This window comes from Camarhynchus parvulus, chromosome 2, assembly GCF_901933205.1.
Source record: "Camarhynchus parvulus chromosome 2, STF_HiC, whole genome shotgun sequence".
Classification (NCBI taxonomy): Eukaryota; Metazoa; Chordata; class Aves; order Passeriformes; family Thraupidae; genus Camarhynchus; species Camarhynchus parvulus.
Window position 1 is genome coordinate 124,582,934 of NC_044572.1, and position 21,622 is coordinate 124,604,555.

The 21,622-nt window shown below is 36.7% G+C and overlaps 1 protein-coding gene across 6 annotated transcripts in view; it reads left to right on the plus strand.

Moving 5' to 3' along the window:
- Positions 1 to 21,622, plus strand: part of RALYL (RALY RNA binding protein like) — a 368,805-nt gene that overhangs the window by 276,301 nt on the left and 70,882 nt on the right. For all 6 annotated transcript variants that reach the window (XM_030971294.1, XM_030971296.1, XM_030971292.1 and 3 more), the window contains one exon: positions 21,041 to 21,116. In XM_030971294.1, coding sequence (XP_030827154.1) covers positions 21,041 to 21,116 — 76 coding nt within the window. The remainder of the gene's footprint in view (positions 1 to 21,040; positions 21,117 to 21,622) is intronic.

The following is a 21,622-nucleotide window of genomic DNA, read 5'->3' on the forward strand; positions in this document are numbered from 1 at the left end:
GGACAAAGTCCTTAAATAACAAATGAGTCTGCAGCTCCATGACAAACGACCAACCAAGAATACATGCCAGCCACACCTGTTTCATTTCCACAGCTGTAGAAATTTATTTGTCTCAAAGATGGTTAATCTGATCATTGATTCATTCTAGTCAGGAAAGCAAAGAGTAGAAAACATTAATAAGCTTTAGATGTCACTCTGTGAAAGAGCAATTAGCTTGATGCATGTTTTACTCAAAACTAAATGCAATTTGGCCTTAGCCAGATCCAACTTATGCTCATGTGCACTGAAGAAATATGTTTGTTCAAAAATTTTAAATTCCTTTTAAACTTATTAATCATGAAATCTCTGCACCATATTGTGGGTGTACAGTGAAATCACAGAATCACAGAATGCTTTGGGTCAGAAGAGACGTTAAAGAAGATCTGGTTCCCAACCCCTGCCATGGGCAGGGACATCTTCCACTAGGCCAGGTTGCTCAGAGCTCCGTCCCTACCTGGCCTTGAACACTTGCAGAGATGAGGCATCCACAACTTTTCTGGGCACCTTGTTCCACTGTCTCACCACCCTCACAGTAAAGAATTTCTTCATAATATCTAATCTAAACCTTCTCTCTTTCATTTTGAAGCCATTGTACCTTTTTCCATTGCTACAAGCCCTTTCAGCTTTCCTGCAGGCTCTCTTCAGAGACTGGAAGGTCACAATTAGATCTCCCCTAAGCAATCTATTTTTCAGGCTCAACAATTCCAATTCTCTTAGCCTGCATGCAGAGTTAAATTGGTCAGCACCGAGGCTGCTTAACAAACTGACGCCTTAGAGGTTAGATAAAAATGAAGTTTGAGAAAAACCCCAGTAGGTTACTAAAAAAATTTTCCAAACTTACAAAAATTTGCATGCATTTTTAGATTATTTTAAAAGCAAAAAATACCTGGGTTTTATTAATTCAAAATAAGATCAGAAATATTCTTTTTTTATACATCTTTAAATGAGTGAAGATGCATATACCTATAGATGTCCATGTTTTGTGGCTGATTTCTTTTCCAGTTTGTGCCATTTCTCGTCACTCTGGATGGTACAAAATCCTGTGAATGTATTAATCCCTCTATATCAGAACTAAGCTGATTGCTAGCTGAGGCTTAAGAAGATAGTCCCATTGTAGGAGATATGTGCTGCCAGTATGTATCATCAGAATCCCCACAGAAGGTGTTTATTGTGAGCCATGTGCTTCCAGGCTAATGCAATTTTTCCCATAGCCACCTGTAATAAACACACCCCATACAGAAGGAAAAAAATCCTCTATCAGATCTCCAAGCAGATACATTCAGTTGCTCCGTCTGAACAAACATTCTCCTTGTCTGGAGTTCCACTGTAACTCTGAGAACAGAAGTTTTCCTGGGGCAAGCTGACAGCTTCTATGGGGAGTTCATTTGAGGTAAAAAAGCCTTCATGTCAGGAGAGAAGTGTTTACCAGTTCTCCAGTGTTTATTGACAGGTGATCTGGGTCAGCTGTGAATTTAATCAGAGATGGTGTTGCAGCAGAGGCAAGGAATTTTCTATGCACATGTCCTTGGGTTCAGAAGACTATTTCATTCCTCCTTTGAGAACATCATTCCATTATTAGGAAGTATTAGAAATGTATAAGAGGAAGGAGAAGGATGAGAAAGTAAGACCTATGCATCACTCCATGACTCAGGTGGGAGAGGGGGAAGTGTTGCTTCCCTCTTCCCACGAGCTCCCAGGTGGGAGTTGGCAGTGGCGCACATGTATCCTACACATCACAGCTTTCCTTTTCCAGTGCACTCTGCCTTTAGTCAATGCTGTGTTTATGGTCTCAGAAGATCCCTCTGGTTTCCTTAATCCTACCAAAAGATCCAAACTGCTTAGAAATAGCACCATAATTACATTAGTCATACAGTTTGACACCAGCATGAGAATTAAACTATGCAAAGGCTTTTTCCTGTCTGTGTGGCACAGTTGTTATTTCTGTCATCAGAAGGCACATATCTCATTTATCATAATAACTTGTGTTGAGAGATAAAAGTCTAACAGTTTTAATTAATCACCATGCTAGGAATTTGAAATTAGATAGAAACAGTTTTGACTAAGAAATTTACCATGATGTGGCTTTCTTGAAGTTATTTTCCTTAAAAGAGAGTGCTGGTGTACTGCCAATTTTTGCCATCCTTTTCAGTTACAATAACTGAATAACTTCAGTTACAAAATCAAGTTTTCCTGAGGGCAGAATCCATCAATAGAATGCTTTCACATGCTGAGAGAAATTACTCCCAGATAACATTTCATCCAGTAAATTGATTCTGCATTTTCTCAGGAACATTATTTTGCAACTATGATGAATTCTTACCACATCTTATTTATTGTTTTAACATTGTATTCGAACAATAAAAAAACACCGAAATTTACTTTTATAATGTTCTTTTCAAATGGAATTACTGAATAAAGGTACTGGACCAGGAATATGATAAGTGACTCTTAAAGGTTTGCAGTGTATTTCTAATATATAAGCATAACAAGCTTATATTATTAATAAAAAATTTCTTCCAATTTTTAACTTTTGTGAACTAATGCAGCTGATCTACAGGAGCAGCAAGAGCTTTGTTCAATACAATGGTTAAAAGACTGAATTCTGGCTACATTACAACTTCTGCCATCACTATAGCTAGTTTTGGATTACCCTGAATACCTAGCCATTATGTTTTTTAATGTTATAGCAACAAATGATAGATTGGATTCTCCAAATGTGATATTTATACTCTATTATTAATTGCTGTTGTTAATGGTGAGCACTTGAATATGCAAGCAATAATTACAAAAGAGAACTCACTGGTCAAAGCCTTTTATACAGACAATTTCAACAGTCCAAGTCTGTTGGCTTCTTATTTCCCAAAAGATATTTGTTGGGAATATTACTTGTTGGGCAATATGCTCAAAATTATTAATAATAATTTCCTGCAAAAATCATCAGAGCATTTAGTTAATCCAAATTTACATGTTTTGCTGATGATTTTATTGGTGATCTATGTAGGTAAGTGCTCACCCTGATAAACCAGCTTTTAGAGAGACAAGAGACATTGTCTTCCTACATCAATTTTGTTTTCTTTATATTGAATAGGAATCAGAGATTGATATAATACTGCTGCACTCATAGCTAGTGAAATATGCACAACAGCAGCTGCTGAGCATGAGAAAATTAATTCACATGTGAATATTTTTAGAGCAAAATTGGAAAAATATAAACAAGGTCCATATTTAACCTCTTTAAACACCATTGTTGTATGCACAAAGTAAAACATGCAATTTTTGAATATATGTATGCAACTATTTTGAAATCTTAGTATCTTCAGTAGAAACAAGTTCAAGATTGCTATAAGTGATTATACATTTATTGTCAGAAAATTACAGGGCAATACATAATCCCTGACATTTGACATATGAGAACGTAAGTCATGTTTGTTTTTTTGTGTCAGTGGCTTTATCTTGCAGGATACTAAAAGAAGATCAAGTGGTAAATATGCTAAGTCATAGCACAAGGGGCACCCATGCAGTCAGGAGGAACATGCCCAGAGCTCAGCCCAAGCATGATGTGAGTGGGACTGACAGGACTGCGTACAGAGTCAGAGTGTGAAAAGGCAATGTTTAGAAAAAAGTGACACAAGTCAAATGCAGTGTATTACTGATCACTAAGCTGCAAAATCCGTGCTTTAACACTTGACAAATTAAAACTTTTTTGTGTATCTATGTTGCTGAGGCAATTTATCACAGCATGACTTTACGTTGGCTATTCATAGCTCCTTTACTAGCGCAGTTGGATACAGCTCAATAATAAAAATATTTCTACTTTTATTCCTGTCTTTGTTCCTGCTGGACTTCTCATTATCTGTGATCACTAACAGCTCCTTCTTGTTTACCTTTATGGGGTTTATAGAGCATAAATGATAACTTTTTCTATTTTTCTTTCTTCTTGATACACCACTTTGCTGCTGAGATGACAGAAAGAGGTAATCATTGGAGTGTATGGGTACAATTACTCTTTCTTTCTGATTTAGCACAGTACTCAAAATTTGTTTATTTGGTAGGACCAAAGATATGAAAAGCACATAAAGGATATTTTTATGTTCATGAAACATGATACTTTTGATCATATACAACAAGGCAATTTTTGTCATATTTTTTAACTTGTGTGTACAATAGAGTGGATTAGTTTGCATTTGAAATGCCTCTTTCTCTTGACTGTCTCTGTCTCTTCCCATCACCATCATAGTCTTTAGATCATTGTCAAAATTTTGGGTGTTTTCCCTGTTTTTTGGTAGTTAAAGTATGTCAGTTTTACAACCTTACACATAGTCATCCTTTAGTTGATTACTGTTCCTTTAAGCAGAAGTATTAACAGAAGAATAAATCCCTAGGCTTGATAAAAGCAAAGGACAGCAAAACTCTCTTAGCTAAATTTCAATTTCACAGGTACAAGCATTTTAGATATTAGGAATAAATGAAGTACCAGTTCTCTTCTTTTGAACTAATTCTGTTTCTAGTATAACTAAATGACATGCTCCACTGACCACGCTTCCTATGCCAAATGGATTTTCTCTTCAGCTTTTACAGTTTTAATATCTGTGATTTCTCAAATGCACACCTATAATTTGGTTTTTTATTGCTTTCAGGGTGCCATTTGGGAAGACTCTGTCCTTTTCTTTGGTCACCATGCTTACAATTATTATCTAAGGTTACAGATGAAGTAAAAGTATGTTCAGGAGGGAATTTAATGGTGTTAAGATGGCAAAAATAACTGCTGTCAGCAAGAGGCCCATGATTAGAAAGGAAAGAGTAAGCTAGCGGTTCCCTACTTTTCCTTTTTAATCGCCTGTTCACAAGGCCTTCAGTTTATTATCTTGTTTCTAATCTTTTTCAAAATGTCAGGAAGACTTATATGTATGTCATAGGTTAAGATTCCTGAACTTCAGTGAGCTTTTTCTCCAGTACTTTCACAGCAGTTAACAAGCCCTTACTTTATATCCTAGTTAAAATGGCAGAGTGCAAAATGCAGTTTCAAGAAATTATATCTATATGACAAGTTTAAAGAAATTGTGTAAAAAGAGAAACTCTTCAAAGTTAATTATTAAAGCCCTTATCCCAATGGCCATTTTCTTTCTAAAGTGTTTACAGATTTGACCTTTTTCCTAAAATATATTCTTTGTTCAATTCTAATTAAAAAAAAATCACATCCAAATAGCAGCAATAATCCATTTCATCTCACTGGAGTTAGTTAAAGAAAGAAAAGCTGGTCTCTTTCCCTCAATTGCTGTGAGAGAATCTAAACCCAAAAGCACAAAATATGTGAATACAGTCAAGTGCTTGGACATTTTTGTAGAAGTAAAGCCATATGACACCTTTCATATATCCCAGAAATATGAAGGGTAGTGCCTTCATATTTGAGTGCCTTCATAGATGAGGTTCAGAAATGGACAGCAGGAGCAACTCTGTGTATGTCCTTTTTACTCCAGCTGTGGACTGCAAGTTGCACTAATGCAGCACCTTTGGTTAGTCATCTGTATTCCCTACCCAGAATTTGATTTTTCAGCCCCCAATGGCAGCACAAACTCACTGCAGATACACCCCAGAGACAAGAGGCACCTTGAGTCTTTCACAAACTGTTGTTGATTATATCTGTGTTATCATACAGTAATGGGCACAATAATCAATTTTATTTGTAATATTCAAATTTTGCCAATTTTTTTTCAGTTTCATGTGGAGTGATATAGGAGAGAATACAGGAAAAGATGGAATGGTGGGAGGGCTTTGTTGAGGGCCTGATTGTCTTTTAATGGCTTGGCAATTTGTCTTTTGGAGTAATCAGTATATAAACATGCATACCTGAAAAAATAAACAATATTTTGTCTTTCATTGCTCAGCAGGTGAAGCCATTGGGACAAATGGAAACTATTGCACTGCTAAAAGTATTTTTAGTTTTGACAAAGCTACAACCTAGCTGCAGAGAGATAGCTCTGGTGTTATATTTTAAACCAGCTTATTGTTTCCTGTCTTGGTTTTGGATTGTAACTTATGTATGGCCATGTCAGTAAAAGGAAGCTGCTGCTGTTGTTGATTTGCTGGGTTTTCTACTGAACCCTGCTGTGCAGTAACAGTGTCAATAAGTCAATATTTCAATTAGCATTGGAGACACCTGTGTGAAATGTTCCTGGCTTTGTGGACACTTCCCCAGTGCTTCACTGCCACTGTGCCAACACGTGTTTCTGCTGGATTAAGCAGACACCAGCCGTGGCAGCGTCTGTGAGCCCAAGGGATGGGTGACTCCTGGATGGGGTTGTCAGGGATCCATGTGGTTCCAGTGTCTGAATGACAAAGGGGGCTATGGGGTACAAGCATCACAAGGAGGCACCATGTGCTTCAAGGTGCCACAATAAATATACAATCTCATGGCCCAGTATGACCTTGTTTCTTGCAGTTGTGGATACAGCTATTTCCAGAGAAACCTGTCAAACAGGTTCAGTCTGCACAATATGGATTGCCTTCATGAAACCTTAGCTTATGTGTAGCTCACTAAGAGAAAAGACCGATTTTTCAGGAGTGATTGCATACAATGGGTCCTGTTCTTGGGAATAAAAAGGAAATAAAGGGTGCTGACATTTGCAGGCATGTCTGTAGGAGAAAGAAGGGGAGAAAGAGATGAATTTTAAAAGTAAATAAAAACTGCACTCTTCCTAATACAACTAGTTCTGTTGTTCTGTTTTGTTATTTGTCATTGTGTTGGGGTTTTCTTTATCATGTGGGGTTTTCTTTATCATGGGGTTTTCTTTATCATTTCTTTATCATGGGGTTTTCTTTTATCATGCAAATTGACACCCAGATTAATGACTGAAAGATTTTTTTTCCAAAACTCAGTCTTTGGGCTATGCTACCCACTACTTAGTAGGGGTATGTCTTCTCCATTGCATGTTTGACAGAATGGTGGATCTTTTACTTCCTACCTCTGTTGACAGTACAGGGATTTAACACCAAGGTTTCATGTGTGGGGGTCTTTTTTTATGAAACAGTGAATTAACTTATTGAGTAAGCAAACATATATACACCTACTAAAAAGCAGAATATTTTATTATTTTTATAAAAATTACTGCATATTTAACCAACATTAAACTTTAAAAATTGTTGCTGAGGTGTATTTTCTAAGATATGTAAATGAAAACTCTGTCTGACCTTTGAACAGATTCCTTTCATTGCTATGTTGTCAGTGACTGAACTACAGAAGTGAGTACATGAACGAAAGATTTGTGATTCACCTCTCTCCCAATATCATCCAATATCAGAATAGAGGTTCATACTTTTAGTACACCAGCAAAAGAAAACACTAGTAAAATCTGCCACACTATTCTGCAGTGACTGCATTCTGTAAAACTGCAACATTTTGCCAAATGCAGATATAAAATTTAAAATATTAATATTTAAGCTATATTGGTATATTAAGCATATTTACACCTCTAAAAGGGTAGGTTTCCCAGTATCTTCTGTTTTTTGTACACTGATTTCATTTTTACTATTTCTTTCATTTTAAAAAGAATTAAAGAATTAAATAAAATTTAATTCTTTGTGATAGCTAGAACCTTTCCTTGATTAGAGAAACTTGGAACCTGGTAGTCTGCATAAGTGGGAGGCTTTCCATATGCAAATGGTCTAGCAGTTAGCTCTCTTGATAATGCATGAAAAGTACATTCAGGTATTTGCAAATGCAAGATTGCATGCACGCACCATAAGACTTTGTTACACTGTTCTGTGAAAATCAAGACCTTAGTTTCATCCTCAGAGTCCTAAGGGATGCCTGTGCCAGGCTAGATAATTTCTGCATCCACGCTGCTGTGATACTCTGTCACACATGCCAGAGATTTTTTCATAGACTCGTATGTGAGCTGCCTGAGAAGCACCCAGAGGTGTGGAGAAAGGCAGAAGTAAAGCAGGATGTACCCAGTTTATGAACATTATCAGACCTGAGTGGAATATTTATATTCTTAATGGGATGCTTTTATTTCACTTTCCCTCCTGTTCCCCATCTACTCTGCAACAGGCTATACCCCTGTGTGACAGCTGAAGCCTGTGTCAGTGACAGCACTAATCCCTGCCACACCTGCCCTCACTCGTTGTTCTGACTCATTGAAATGGCAGCAATACCATTTCACTTTTGCTTGGCATCCTAGCAGACAAAAATGTGCTGTGCACCATCCATCATGACCATCCCTGTGAGCATGTGTCACCAGGGGTAGCATATCCTGAAAAGCCTGCTGAACCTAAAACTGAGCCACTGTTATCTGCAAATGGGTTTTGTATTCCTTTGGGGATAGATCTTCATGACTCAGCAGTATCACTCACCTCCCCAAACTGTGCATGTATCAGAGAAACAAAACACAGAGATTTTAGTTTAGAAAGAACAGCTAGATAGTAATTATTCTGTTGGCATGTTTATTTTACTCATCTTGGAATGAAGGATTTACAGACTTTCAATATCTGAACAGGATTTGAGGACCTGTAATCTCTTAAATGAAGTATGTTTGAGTACTGTTTTAATTTAAAAGAGGTGTCAAATATTGATATAGTTATTTGAATGTAAGTAAAGCAAATATGGGCCTTTCTCTGTTACTTACTGCAAACAGAACAAGAGTTAGAACAGACTCTATTTCTAGAACAACGTAAATGAAAAACTGTAAGAAAACTTTAATAGACTCCAAACTGTATTGCATCCCTCACACATCAGAACCTGGGGATGCCTTGAAGTGAGCACTAGGTTTCTGGTGGGTAACTGATGCTTGAATATCTGATGAGTAACTGATCTTGGCCCAATCCTCTTCTATGAGCTGAAGCTAAGAAGCATTTCCATGTTACGATTTTTTTTTAATTAGCTCAGCCTTTTGAACTCTTTAAAGTGCTCAGGGAAAAAAGGCTTTTGACCAAAATAATGAGCATAATTTGCATCAAAAAATGCTTAATTGTCATTAAAGTGTTAATTTTCCATTGAACCTGGGGCTTCTATGGTGGTGACTCAATACTCTAGTGAATGGCATAAAATGAAGCAATGAATGAAGAAAAAGTTGTAAGGTTGAGATTACAGCAGAGCACAGGTTAGCACAGCTGGTTGCAGGCTGTTGGGTCTGTTGGGTCAATATATACCAGACCAGCATATATATTTTTAAAGGTTTAGTTGTATCTTTAGCTTTGCTTGAAAGTAAAAAGAAAAAAAAAACCAAAAAAAACCCCATGTTGTTAACAGCAGTGACCTAAGTGTCCAAGCGGGAGTTAAACACAAGGAAGCAAGAGATTAGTAGATAGTATGCTGAAGCATTGTGTTGAATCACATTCATTTTTATTCAGAGGGATCATTCAGCCCATTGTTCTCCTCTGGCCATTCTGTTTGTTGCAATGTAAGATTTAGGGACCTTATTTATTTTTAAAATACATTAAAATAGCAATGCAAAAGCTTTAAAAATCTGCCTGCATTTTCATCTCTCCTTGTACTCCCTAAGTCATTTTAATGACGAGCATGAGATTAGTGGTTTATGCAGTATGTCCAGAAGATTAATGTTTCCAGGTGATCTTAGAGAGCTGTTTCATTTGAACAGCCACCAGAATTTCTTCTTGCACAGAGCAGGGAAAAAAAAGAAGAAACAAATAATCTAACCATCTAAAAGCTTCAGGTACTGAGATTTAAGACACATCCTTCCACCTTCCTTTAGCAATAATGCTAGATAAGGATTTCAGATTTGTTATTTCTGAGACTAAGGCATGTTTTGTTTTCTATTTAGAAGCAATTGGTTCCAACATCCACTTCAATACAATAATTTAATCCTGGATTCAGGCATTCAATATTCCTGAGTGTTCCTATGTAATCTTCGATTTTCAGAAACTGCATGGTAAAGGTGATACGCAAAACTTGACAAAAAATTTTCCAGGTGAAAAAATGCATGCTTCAATTGCAAATGTTTTCACATACAAGTATACACATACAAATATATAAAGGAAAAGGAAAATGCAAGAACTTTGGGTAGGGGTTTGCAAGGTGGGTGAAAATTTGATTGGGGGTGAGGGTTGTGCCTTGTTAACTTCATTATTAAGCTGCAGAAAAAATGCTATAGCTTCCAATGAGACCCAAAGCAAAAAATAAGGATTCTGAACTCCTTACAGGAATCTGATATAAATCCAAAATGCCTTCAAGGAAGCAAATGTCCAACTGGTGTTCACTATCTTGTCTAGCTTTATGTATTTCTTATCCCAACGGCAGTAAAGATTAGTTTCCAAAGCCTTTTTACAAGCATTTGTGATGTGTGTTTATGTGCAGCTTGCTCAAAATAATCACATTCTGAAAAAAAATGGAAGCCTTATGGTCCCATGGATTTCCAGGGAGAAGAATTAACTCAGAGGTAGGGAGTTCTTGGTTCTTATGATTTCTGAGCCAAATTACATATTTGCTTTGTGGGTAATAAAAATAGACAGTTTTATGGCAAAGCTGGCTTAGACAGAAAATGTTACTAGGAAGCATAGAAGAACACAAGCCCAATTAACATAAAAGGTAGTGAATGTTCACTGAGAGCTTCACTAGCACTGTGTACTAATGTGGATGGTAATTATACTTTTTCTTCTTTGAAATTCAACTGAAATATGTCATGTGGTCCTTTTGGTAAAACTTTTGATATTGAGACTTGATTTAATGAGGTTCAAAATAATTATTTTATTTCATAATAGCATTTTTAGTAAGCTATTACATTTTGTCCTGTTATTGATTCTTTATATATGCAAATTAATGTCATTGATAATATGTAGTATATTAAACCATTTGTGAGAGAACCTCTGAAGCTGCATGTAGAGTATATTTGCATGCAAACCCAAAGGTAGAAACACAAAGTAAACGTCAGATAAACATCCAATAAATTGCATGGAGACGCATGATGTTTTATGTTTCAAGAATGGGTTTCTGACATGACTTGTATGATTTTTGTTATTAATGATGAGTGAAATAGTGTTTGAAAAAGGATTTGAGGCAGTGAAGAGTAGTGGAATTATAAAGCCAAAACAAAGCTCACTTTGATTCAAGAAACATTTTTTCATTAAAAAATGCACCAATATGATATATCAGCAAGAACAGAGTAATAGGACATTTATGTACTCAGTAAGGCTATTTGAAATTGTCATGATTTCCAGTTCCAGCTCCTAACAGTTAGGTACTGACAAAATCAGTAAGGGAAGAAAGATAAAACATCATGCTTTAGGACTTAAAGTAATCCTAACCCTGCTATGCATTTTAGGAGGAGAATCAAGCTGAGATGATAAGAGAGTGGAGGGAAAATAATCTTATTTATACCTAGTTCATGGTTCTTGTGTCTTCTTCCAAAGTATCTGGGGCTGCTGAAGGCAGAAAATTACACTATATCAAGTATCAATCTGACAAGATATAGCATTTTCTCTATTCCTATCAACTCTTCCATTTTCCTTGCAAGAATGCCACAGAGATAGAAATAAAACAGTGCATATCATTAATTTTGAAGATTTTTGGTATTTTGGCATTTAAATATCTTGCTTTTGCAATAGACCTCCATCCTTTTACTGTCTGATCGCCAAATGGAATCCACTGAGCAACTTCAAAAGCTGCCAATGAAAGAGAGTTAGAACATGGTTAGAAACTAAGCATTGCTGTTAAGGAAATTTCAGATTTGACATAGCCGATTTTGCATATCAACTCCACAATAAAATTTCATTCTATGTGCCAAATTCCAATGGAATTATCTCCACTTTATCTTCTTTATGTTACTGCTATATTATTTTATAATACAAAAACTTTTATATATATATATTTATATATTCTTGTATAATACCAAAACTGTAATAGCATTAAGGTAATATTTATAGTTTTTCCATGATAAGGTATGAGCTAATTCCATCATATGATTTACAATGTTTGTGTTACAAAGACAAAACTTTTCAGGACTGTATTATGTGATATATTGGATATAAGGAATTTTTTTCTCAATGATAGTGGGAAAGCACTGCACATGTTGCCCAATGCTGGAAGTATTCAAGGCTTGTTTGGACAAGATTTTGAGCAACCTGATCTAATGAAAGATGTCCCCTCCCATGGCAAGAGAGTTGGACAACTTGATGTTTAAAGCTCCCATCCAACATACATTATTGTATAATTCTATGAGTCTATAATATGGACCACAAGTTTACATAAAGCTGACACAGGAAAGAAAATGCTAGAAGACATGCTATGCAATTCCAAAGTAAACTTGGAGCTTGAAAAAATCCTCCTCTATAGATCTCTAAATACACAAAACCTGGAACATGAGAATCATGAGCAGAAAGAGAGTATGTAGAAAGGAGAATTGAACAGCTGAAATTAGTTGAGAGTAATTGTTTTGGGTCAATGTGTTTTTTCAAGTGATATGGAGCCAACAGGAAAGTCTGCATCTTAGATCAGCTGAGAAGCCAAGAATGCTGAAGTTTAGAGGAAAGATTTCCGGTCAGAGAATGAGGGTAAAACCAGACATTTTGGAGAGAAATATTATTGGAAAATGTTGAAAGTTCATTTGGGGCTGCAGAGGAGTATTTCTGTCACTCCCACCAGCTTCCCTGATCAGTGAACGCCATTGTTCATGATTCAGTGAAATCCACAGCTTGATTCCTCTCTAATCTGTTGTGAGCCTGGATGAAAGCCTCTAGTCTGTGGGAATACTTTCAAGGTCAGACCTCAGCTTGAAGGTTTTGACAGCAAAGTTCAGGGTGCCGAACATACCAACCCCTCAGTGATGACTGTAAACCCAGTCCCAGCCAGCCATTCAGAGAGACACTGCCCTCATACCTAACAGCACTTTGAAGGTGTCCATCAATGTTTTCTGCCCCAAACCATCCCCTACTGCCTCGGCTCCCTGGCCCTGGAGTTGCTGAAGCCTCCTGCCCCAACCAGGAAAGGTCCCAGGCTGCAACATGTAGAATGATATGTGCATTGAAAAGTATCTCTCTGGAACCCACTCTGCCTGTGATGCCCAGAGAGCCTTGGCTACATTCACTTTGCAAGATTATGAGAAAATGCACTTCACATGCAAGCAAATTTTGTTTTAATGTTCAAGAAATATGATTAACTAGTGCAGATAATGTTGGTAATTTTTTGCAAAGTGTTGTTATTGTGATTGCTATTTTAGAAAAAAGAAATTCCTCATGTTTGAGTTAATAAAGTTGACCATCTGCAGGAGAAATAGTGAGTAAGACAAAGGATTGGGGCAATGGGGATTTTGAACTCTTTTGTACACTACAGATTTCAATTGTCATGAAAAACTATTGCTAGGAGCATGAAGTTAACATCAGTAAGAGAGTCAGATGAATGGCCATGGGGCAGAGAATGTAGCCAAGTATTAAAAGAGAGAGAGAGAAAAATGTAGTCTGAGGACAAGTTGAAAATTACCAAGATTCAGGGCATGTTCCCTAGAATAAATCATACTGAAATCTGAAAGAAGTAGATGAGGGACTTTCATACTCTATCCCCACCACACTGTTTAATGTTTCTGCTTGGGGCTAATTGCAGTGCTGAGAAACTCAGACATCCAGTCAACAAGAAGCTTTGTCTGAGTCTCATGGTAATAACTATCTTTTGTTATCAGAGAAGAGCGGCAGAGAGTTTGTTGCCTGCTGCCTTGTAATGATTGCACTTGATCTGAAAGAAGACAGATGCTCTACATTTTATTTGTAAACAGCATCTTTACTGTGATCAAGAGAAAGCAAAGGTAATCCTTGTACTCCTCACTGTCGGGAAAAAAAAAAGCTGTAAATCAAGGACTAGTTCTGTTTCCCATTAACAACAGTGAGAAGGTAAAAGTGCAAAAAAGGTTTGCAATCATATGAGACTCCTTGCTTGAGCTCTTTTTGTTGGTTCATTTGCTTGCTGGCTAGGCTTACATAAAAACTGTTTCTTTTTTCCTGAAGATAGCAGAAAGTTCCTGATGTACTTTTCTTTGCTTTGTTTTACCCTCATGTCAACATTAATTTTCTGCATTAATTTACTAGTCCACATGTTAAGCAAGTACCTAGTAGAAATCTTGTTATCTTGGTGAGAAACAGAAGCTGCAAGTCTGATTAAATTAAAAGGATCTTCTTACACAAAGACTATACTTGCCTGCATTTATAATTTGGCTCTGTTGGGGTGAAACATGTGTGACAGTCAGCTTCATGGCTGCCATGGCACAAACCAGGCTGTGTTTGTACAGCAAACACCTGAACCCCCGCAGCTCTTACAGAGCTGCAGATAAGTGGCTATGATCACAGCCACATAGTTTCTTTGAAGCTGAATCTGATTCTCTTGCATCTGCAATTGTCGAACTTCCTCCAGAGGAATGCATAAGCCCTGTGCTGAGGAGGAGGAGGAGTGGGCAGGATGGCCAGCAACAGGGCTGCTCTCCTTCCCATAGGAATCCCTTCACAAGGATGCCATATTCTCTGTGGTGAGAATAGTGAGAATTCATTCCCCTGCAGCCCAGTACCCCAGGGGGACTCCTGCCACATCACAGTAATTCCTCTGCAGAGATTCAAGCACCAGAAGAGAAGCGGTTTTTAGGGTCTTAGCCACAGATTCTTTAATCACAGTGGAGTCCATAGACAGTCAGTCCGAGGGCATGAATAAGCATTGTCCCTTTCCCCTGGCAGAAGTGATGCCTCTCCCTAGGCATGGACATGGATCACTGCTGATGGCACAGCCAATGGGGCCAGGAAGTTTGGCCCAGGTTGTGGTGTTACTTGGGATGGGAGGTGCAGGGATGGCAGCAAACAGACAAAAACCAAGGCAGACCAATGCTCCCCTTCAGCTGTGAAGTACATTGGCATCCGTTCTGGAGCTGAGACTTCTGTCTCCAGGGCCCTAAAGGAATGACTTGTGATGGGCATACAGACAGGACAGGATTTCCCCTTTTAGCTGTTGCCTGTCCTCACACCAACTCAATTCCCTGGGGAACAGAAAAAATTTCCTGCAAGACAACTCCTGACACTTTTGCTACTGAATGGTTTTAAGAATGATAGCTTATATAATCCTATAGCCTCATTTCATTTTAGCAGTATTTAATGAAAGAAGAAATGGTTTAACAAAGCAATTTCATGTACTATTCAACAAGCAGCTCTTTCTGTATGAAGCATTAACAATAGCTGTCATCTGTGTACAAAAAAAGGCTTCCAATTATTTCAATGCTAAGAGAAAATCCAAATACTGAGAGTCCCACAAGAATTTTTAATACCATTATGGAGAAGGAAAAGTTGTGACCCTGAGCTCCATTTAATATTTTACTAGCCTTGAGAATCAATTTGAGCTTGTGTTCAATTTTCTGGAAAGTTTCATCTTTTCAACTGTACAATTTGAGTACATAATGGAAGAGAACAGAGATCTGTCCTTTCCTCTCTGCTTTTTTTCACATGCTAGAGATGGGGGAAAGGAAGGACATGACATGTAATCAATGGAACATATAAAGAAGAAAATAAGTTTATGATATAAAAAATGTCATATGACTTCTTTAAAATTTCTTTAGCAGGCAGCAGGGAAATTTATAAGACTAGTAGATGGAAGCGTATAAAAGAAAGATTGAGTAGCCTTGGCTTTTCTGGTGTACAGTTATGCTATAAACCATATGGCTACAAGCTTTCTCTAAATTGCATCTACCTCTTGGTCTTTCTCTTCTATCCCAAATACTTTTAGTCATCTGAAAGAGGGAAAATGCATCCTGGTCTCTCTCTATCAATATCTCCCTCTGTATATAGCTTATACATTCACTGTGTGAATTCCCTCTTATATCCTAATTTAAATTACCATCTCTTCCATTAAATATTAGTCTATTTCCAGCTTATCTGGAAATACACAATGATACATTTTTTAAATCAAAAATTTAAGTCAAACAAGTGTAAAATTGTTCAAGGAATGTTTCCATTTCTATAACCATTCACAAGAATGTGTGGAAGAACACCTGATGAAACATGTCTTGGAAAATCATCTTTTGAGCTCTAAACATACTTGGAGTTTTCTTGGCTCCAGGTTTTGGTTTCCAATCTTTCTGATGTGAAGCCCGCACTCAGAAGTCACATACTTAATATTAAATTATAGGTACTAATTATAGATATGTGGATCTGTTCCCTTTCATGGGGTGAAATTTCCTGCAGTGGTTTCTAGGTCATGTCCATTCTCTACCTATATCTGGAAATTGCATAGGATAGTACTTGTAAACTGTGGCTAAAAGTCATGGAAAGAAACAATTTAACACAACAGATAAAAGAGTACTAGCGCCTTAAAAGGGCTCCATTTAATTTTGTAGGTTAGATGTAGCCTGAGACATGGGCTCTGGATTGTCAGCAGAAAGCCTCAAAATCCCTGTTTTCATTCATTAGTTAGTGCCTGTTGAAGCTTCCTCTTATGGCATTTGTTTTTGTGAAAAAAATTATTTTGGTTTTGTTTTTTCTTTTAAATAACACTGTTTAAAGAATCTGAAGGGTAAGGATACCAAGAAATACTGAAATACTCCTAGGGTATGAATGCTCTTTAGGTATCATTGCTTGCATTTACAAAACCTGTTTTAAGTCAGTTGTTGTCTTCAGGACCAGATTATCAGATTCCTTTGCTAAGCAATCTGGGAGCAAAGCACAAGGACTAGCAGATAGTGCTTCTCCAAAAGTGGGAGGTTCATGTCTGGAGGAGGCAGGCTGTCAATGGTAGAAAATCGTAATAGGAGAAATGTAGATCATGCTGTGTTGAGTTGTCTTTTCAGACAATTTTATGTAGCCTCTCAATACAATGAATGCCCTTCTAAAATGGTAATCATGCTCTTTTTTTAATTATTTTTATGTTTTGTCATTAATCACTAGGCATTTTCATACAATTACAAACAAAAATGTGCTCAAAATCAGATCTATTCTGCTGATGACACACAACCTTGAATGAAATCTAAATCTCATTCTTTGACTAAGCTCTGCCATGATAACAAGAAAGTACAGAATTAAAAATGAATTTCTTTTGATAAGGAATGTAATTTCATTTGATTCTGAAAAGCACATAAGACCGGGATGCTGCATTACAATGTGTTGTTTTCTGCATATTCACTTTTATATTTGTAGTGTTTCCATAGTATTTTGAATTTCAGTGATGAATTTATCTTGGCATTGATTTCTAAGTGATCATTTCTAGTACACAACCGGAGTAAATAATGCCCCTGGGCTGCTCCATTCCTAGACAGGCACATAGGAAAGGTGCCTGTGCCCCCTCTTCTCCAGGCTGAACAACCCCAGCTCCCTCAGCCTGTCTTCATAGGGAAGGTGCTCCATCTCTCTGATCATCTTGATGGCCCTTCCCTAGACTTGCTTATAAAGGCCCACATCCTTCCTCTGGGAGCCCCGGAGCTGGACACAGTGCTTTGAGAGCAGAGCAGAGAGGCAGAATCCCCTCCCTTGCCCTGCTGGCCACACTGCTTTTGAAGCCCAGGTTACAGTTGGCTTTCTGGACTGCAAGCACACATTACCAGGTCACATCAAGCTTCTCATCTTCACCCCCTAATCCTGTTCTCAATCTATTCTCCACCCAGGCTGTGTTAGTGCTTGGGATTGCCCAGATCCAGGTTCAGGACCTTGAACTTAGCCTTGTCGAACTTCATAGGGTTTACACGGGTCCACTTCTCATGCCTATTAAGGCCTCTCTAGATGTCATCCCTTGCCTCCAGTGTCCACACAGCTTGGTGTCATTGGCAAACCTGCTGAGGGTGCACTCAATGCCACTGTCTGTGTTGCCTAGAAAGATGTTAAACTGCACCAGTCCCAATACTGGTCCCCAAGGAATGCCACTCATCAGTGGTCTGCAGTAGAAAATCTACCTATTTAATACATTTCTGAGTGTGACCGTGAGCCATTTCTATATCCATCAGGTGCAAATTAATCAAATCTGTTCCTCTCCAGAAGAAATGTGAATGTCTGTGTCCCTTGTGAAGGAAGTTGTCTGGTACATATTGATGTACAAGTGTAGTAGCTAATTTGACAGCTTAAGGAGTGATATGTTTCTGCATTCCTTGGGGGGGAATCATTAGCACAGGTAAATCTCTGTGCTGCTGACAGCAAATTTATTTGACACTGAGTTTATGATCTAGTAGATGTAAATGTCTGCTGTGAAACCAGTGATGGATGAAGGGAGAGAACAGCTTATCTCACAAGATTTCCAGTTGGGATAGAAATAATCTATCTTGCGAAATGTTGACAAGTTCACTTCTAATCTTAGTTAGAAAATTGAGGCTGGAAGAGATAGTGCTGAAAAAATAATAGGGTGAAAATCTTTTCTAACTTTTCAAAGCATTTCCTACATCCATTCTTAACTTGCTACAAAGTGCTTAGGGAGTTGCAGAGCTATTCAATCACTTTCATATTAACAGAAAAGCCCCATGTGTCCAGCTTTTCTAAGAACTATTTCCTGTGCTAAAGAGAATTTTGGGCTATTACTATCTGTATAAAGTAGTTCACTGTTTAGAGATTTATTTAAATGTGAGAGAATCTTAACTGATTCTGAACAGCTTTGCCACTGTGCCTCTTACAGTGTCACCTTTCTGACATTTTTTGATGGAAATAAAGAGAACACATAACTAACAGCCCTTAGCCTTCTACGCTACTCAACTTTTTTAAAAGTGGGTTTTGTAGAGCTGCAAATGTAGGTCTATAAGAATAGTCATCAAGATAGTATTGATCTGTCCCAGGAGGATATGAAAAAGTTTTTTAAAAACTGTAAATAAGGGTTTAAGGAGAAGAACATTTAAGATGTAACTCTGAAACAGTAGAAGAAAGACAAAAAATATGTGAAGATTATGGTATTGTGAAGAGGATACCACAGCCTCAGATATTTCCCAAGAGCAGATTATAATTCTACTTTTTTTTCCTTAAAATCTGTCCAACTTTTAGTAGGAGATGGTGAAAGCCAACACAGTCAATGACCTTAAAATGACATATAAAAATAGTATGAAATTATTGCAAAGGTCACAGGATAAAAATTTTATTCCAATTCTGTTGTTTCCAGGAGCCGATGGAAATGCAACAGAGCTATCAAAATTCCTCATTGGCTTTCAGAAATGCTTGGTATTTACTTTGTTGATTCAACATAGTAGAATTTGTATATCTTGCAATAAGGGCATCATAGCTGAACTTATAACAAAATGGAAGACAAAAGTAATATATATTTATTAAAGCACTTGCTAAAATTAAGGGAAGGAAAGCATTTCAAGGAGGCATGAAATCTGCTTACAAATATTTCTCCAATTTCAGAGAGGTAGATGAAACAAGAAAATTATTATTTTATGAAAAAATATGATTTAATAGTAATACAGCTCCTACAGAAGAAACTGCAGTCAGATTTAATACCAAAATATTTTATATAGGAAAATGTTACTTAAGTCTTTTATATTATATATTTCTACATAAAATCATTTTATATCAGGTCCTTGTATAATTTTAAATACATGTTGACTGAGCTCAAAATACCAAAAATAAGTGCAAATTTTTAAAAATTCTTTTAAGTATTTGAAGTTTGAAATTTCCATTGGCCAAATAATTTCTGTCAAAAAGAACCCTAAAGGACATGCATTTTCAATAATCCTGATTATTTAAAAAGGTCAGATTGGGAGTTTTTTATTAATTTTGTGTGAAATAAAAATGTCCAGTCAATAAGTCTCAGGCTTTTACTGCATCTTTTGAGGTCAAAAATAATAAATAAAAATGTTTGAACTTTTAGCATCACTGCTAAAACACTGGGCTGTGTTTATCCTATTCCTACACCTTATCTTTCTACATCTCTCTCCACCACAGTCAATTTCAGGGTAAAATAGACTTTTCATGTAAAAATAGACTTTACTAAAAACATATGTTTTCTTGCAAGTCTCAACCACCACGTGATTCCACATTTAATAGGATATGATGTTCTGTCACAGCAATTTTACAGTGAAATAATTCTGATGATTTTGTCATTCTTTTTTTATATTATTGAAGCTGAGAAGAGATTTAGCTGCCACATCCCTCAAATTACATGACATTTGTTTCCTAAACAAAAGTTTCACCTTATCCATGTGATTCAGTGTAAAGTCAATTTTGCAACATTTAATCAGAATGGAGGAGCTTTTTAATATAGATTTATTTTCACACAGACAGCTTCCTAAGCTCCAGAAGGTATTTTCCTCAGAAGGGTCTCTGCTTCTTTCTCCATGTATAACTGTTCTAGGAATCATAATGAGACATCTATCTCTTGGTATGTCTTTGAGTATGATTCCAATGAAAAGACAAATTTGAGAACAAAAATAATGTGTATAGAAGCTATATATCTCTATAGAAGCTATATATCTGTATATCTACATCCAGCCTTTATCTATGTAAGGTTGACTTTCTTTTATATTTCAAGCATAAATTTACAGGTAGAATGTAAGTGAACTTTCAAAGCATTCACAAAATTTCTGATCTTGTTGAGAAGAATAAGTATCTGCTTAAGAGAAAACATTTGCAAACCCAGATTTTCTCATTCTCCAAGGACAGATGCATTTGGGATGGGAAATAGATACTTTCTGAGCGGATGATAGAGTAGCAGCTAAAGATCAGTGTGCATTTCTTTAGATCCTAAAAGGGAACTCTCCAGAACAATTGCAGTCCTCCTCAACAGATTTTGATTTGAGATCATAGTTTATTTCACCAAGTTACCATCCAAATTTTCTGTATTAGAAATACATTATTTGCTTCACTAAGTAGAAACCCGTGTGTTTAAAAAATTTAATTTCTCTCTATCAACAATAACTGATATTTTGCCTAAATTCCTCATGCATTACAGTAAAAATCTTTCTGAAAGTTTTACGGCATCAATTCAGAAGAGGTAAAAACCAGACTGGTGTTTTAGATATGCTGTCCATTTTTACTGCCCATTACTCATTTTCAGCGACTTGAAGGTGCCTTTGCAAAATTCCAGATGTTTGACTTACTGATATCAAATGTTTGTTTTCAGATATCAACATGGCAGGAGAACCAAAACCATACAGACCAAAACCTGGCAACAAGCGGCCTCTTTCAGCACTTTACAGGCAAGTGAGATTTCACTTTAACTTGTTCCAATACAATTTTTATCAGAAAGATTATGGTAACCTAAAATGTATCTACCAATAAATATTGAAGCGTGCAATATTTACCAAAATTATAATGAAATCTAAGTACTTATTAATGCTCCCACTCCTAGTACTGTTATCAAAAATTTTTATTTTTTCTTAATTGAGTGTTATTTCAACTTTTAGTCCTTATGATTCTTTTGTTGGCTCTGGCCTCATTTTTGTGAATTTTTTATTTGCAATGATCAGTGAAATAACTAACTATTTCAGAACAACAGAATTGGTTTCTCACAGATTTTTCTGTCAGGGGTGAGAACCAAGTTCTGACAAAATCTGGATTTCTTCCTTGGCTGTTCAGGAGGGCATTGACAGTGTCTTTCTCATATTCCCAGGTGCCTTTTGTCATAGAGCATTTACAAACTTGGGGAAAGATCCACTTTTTTTCAAAATCAATTATTGTTTAGCGAAGCATTACAGATTGTTAG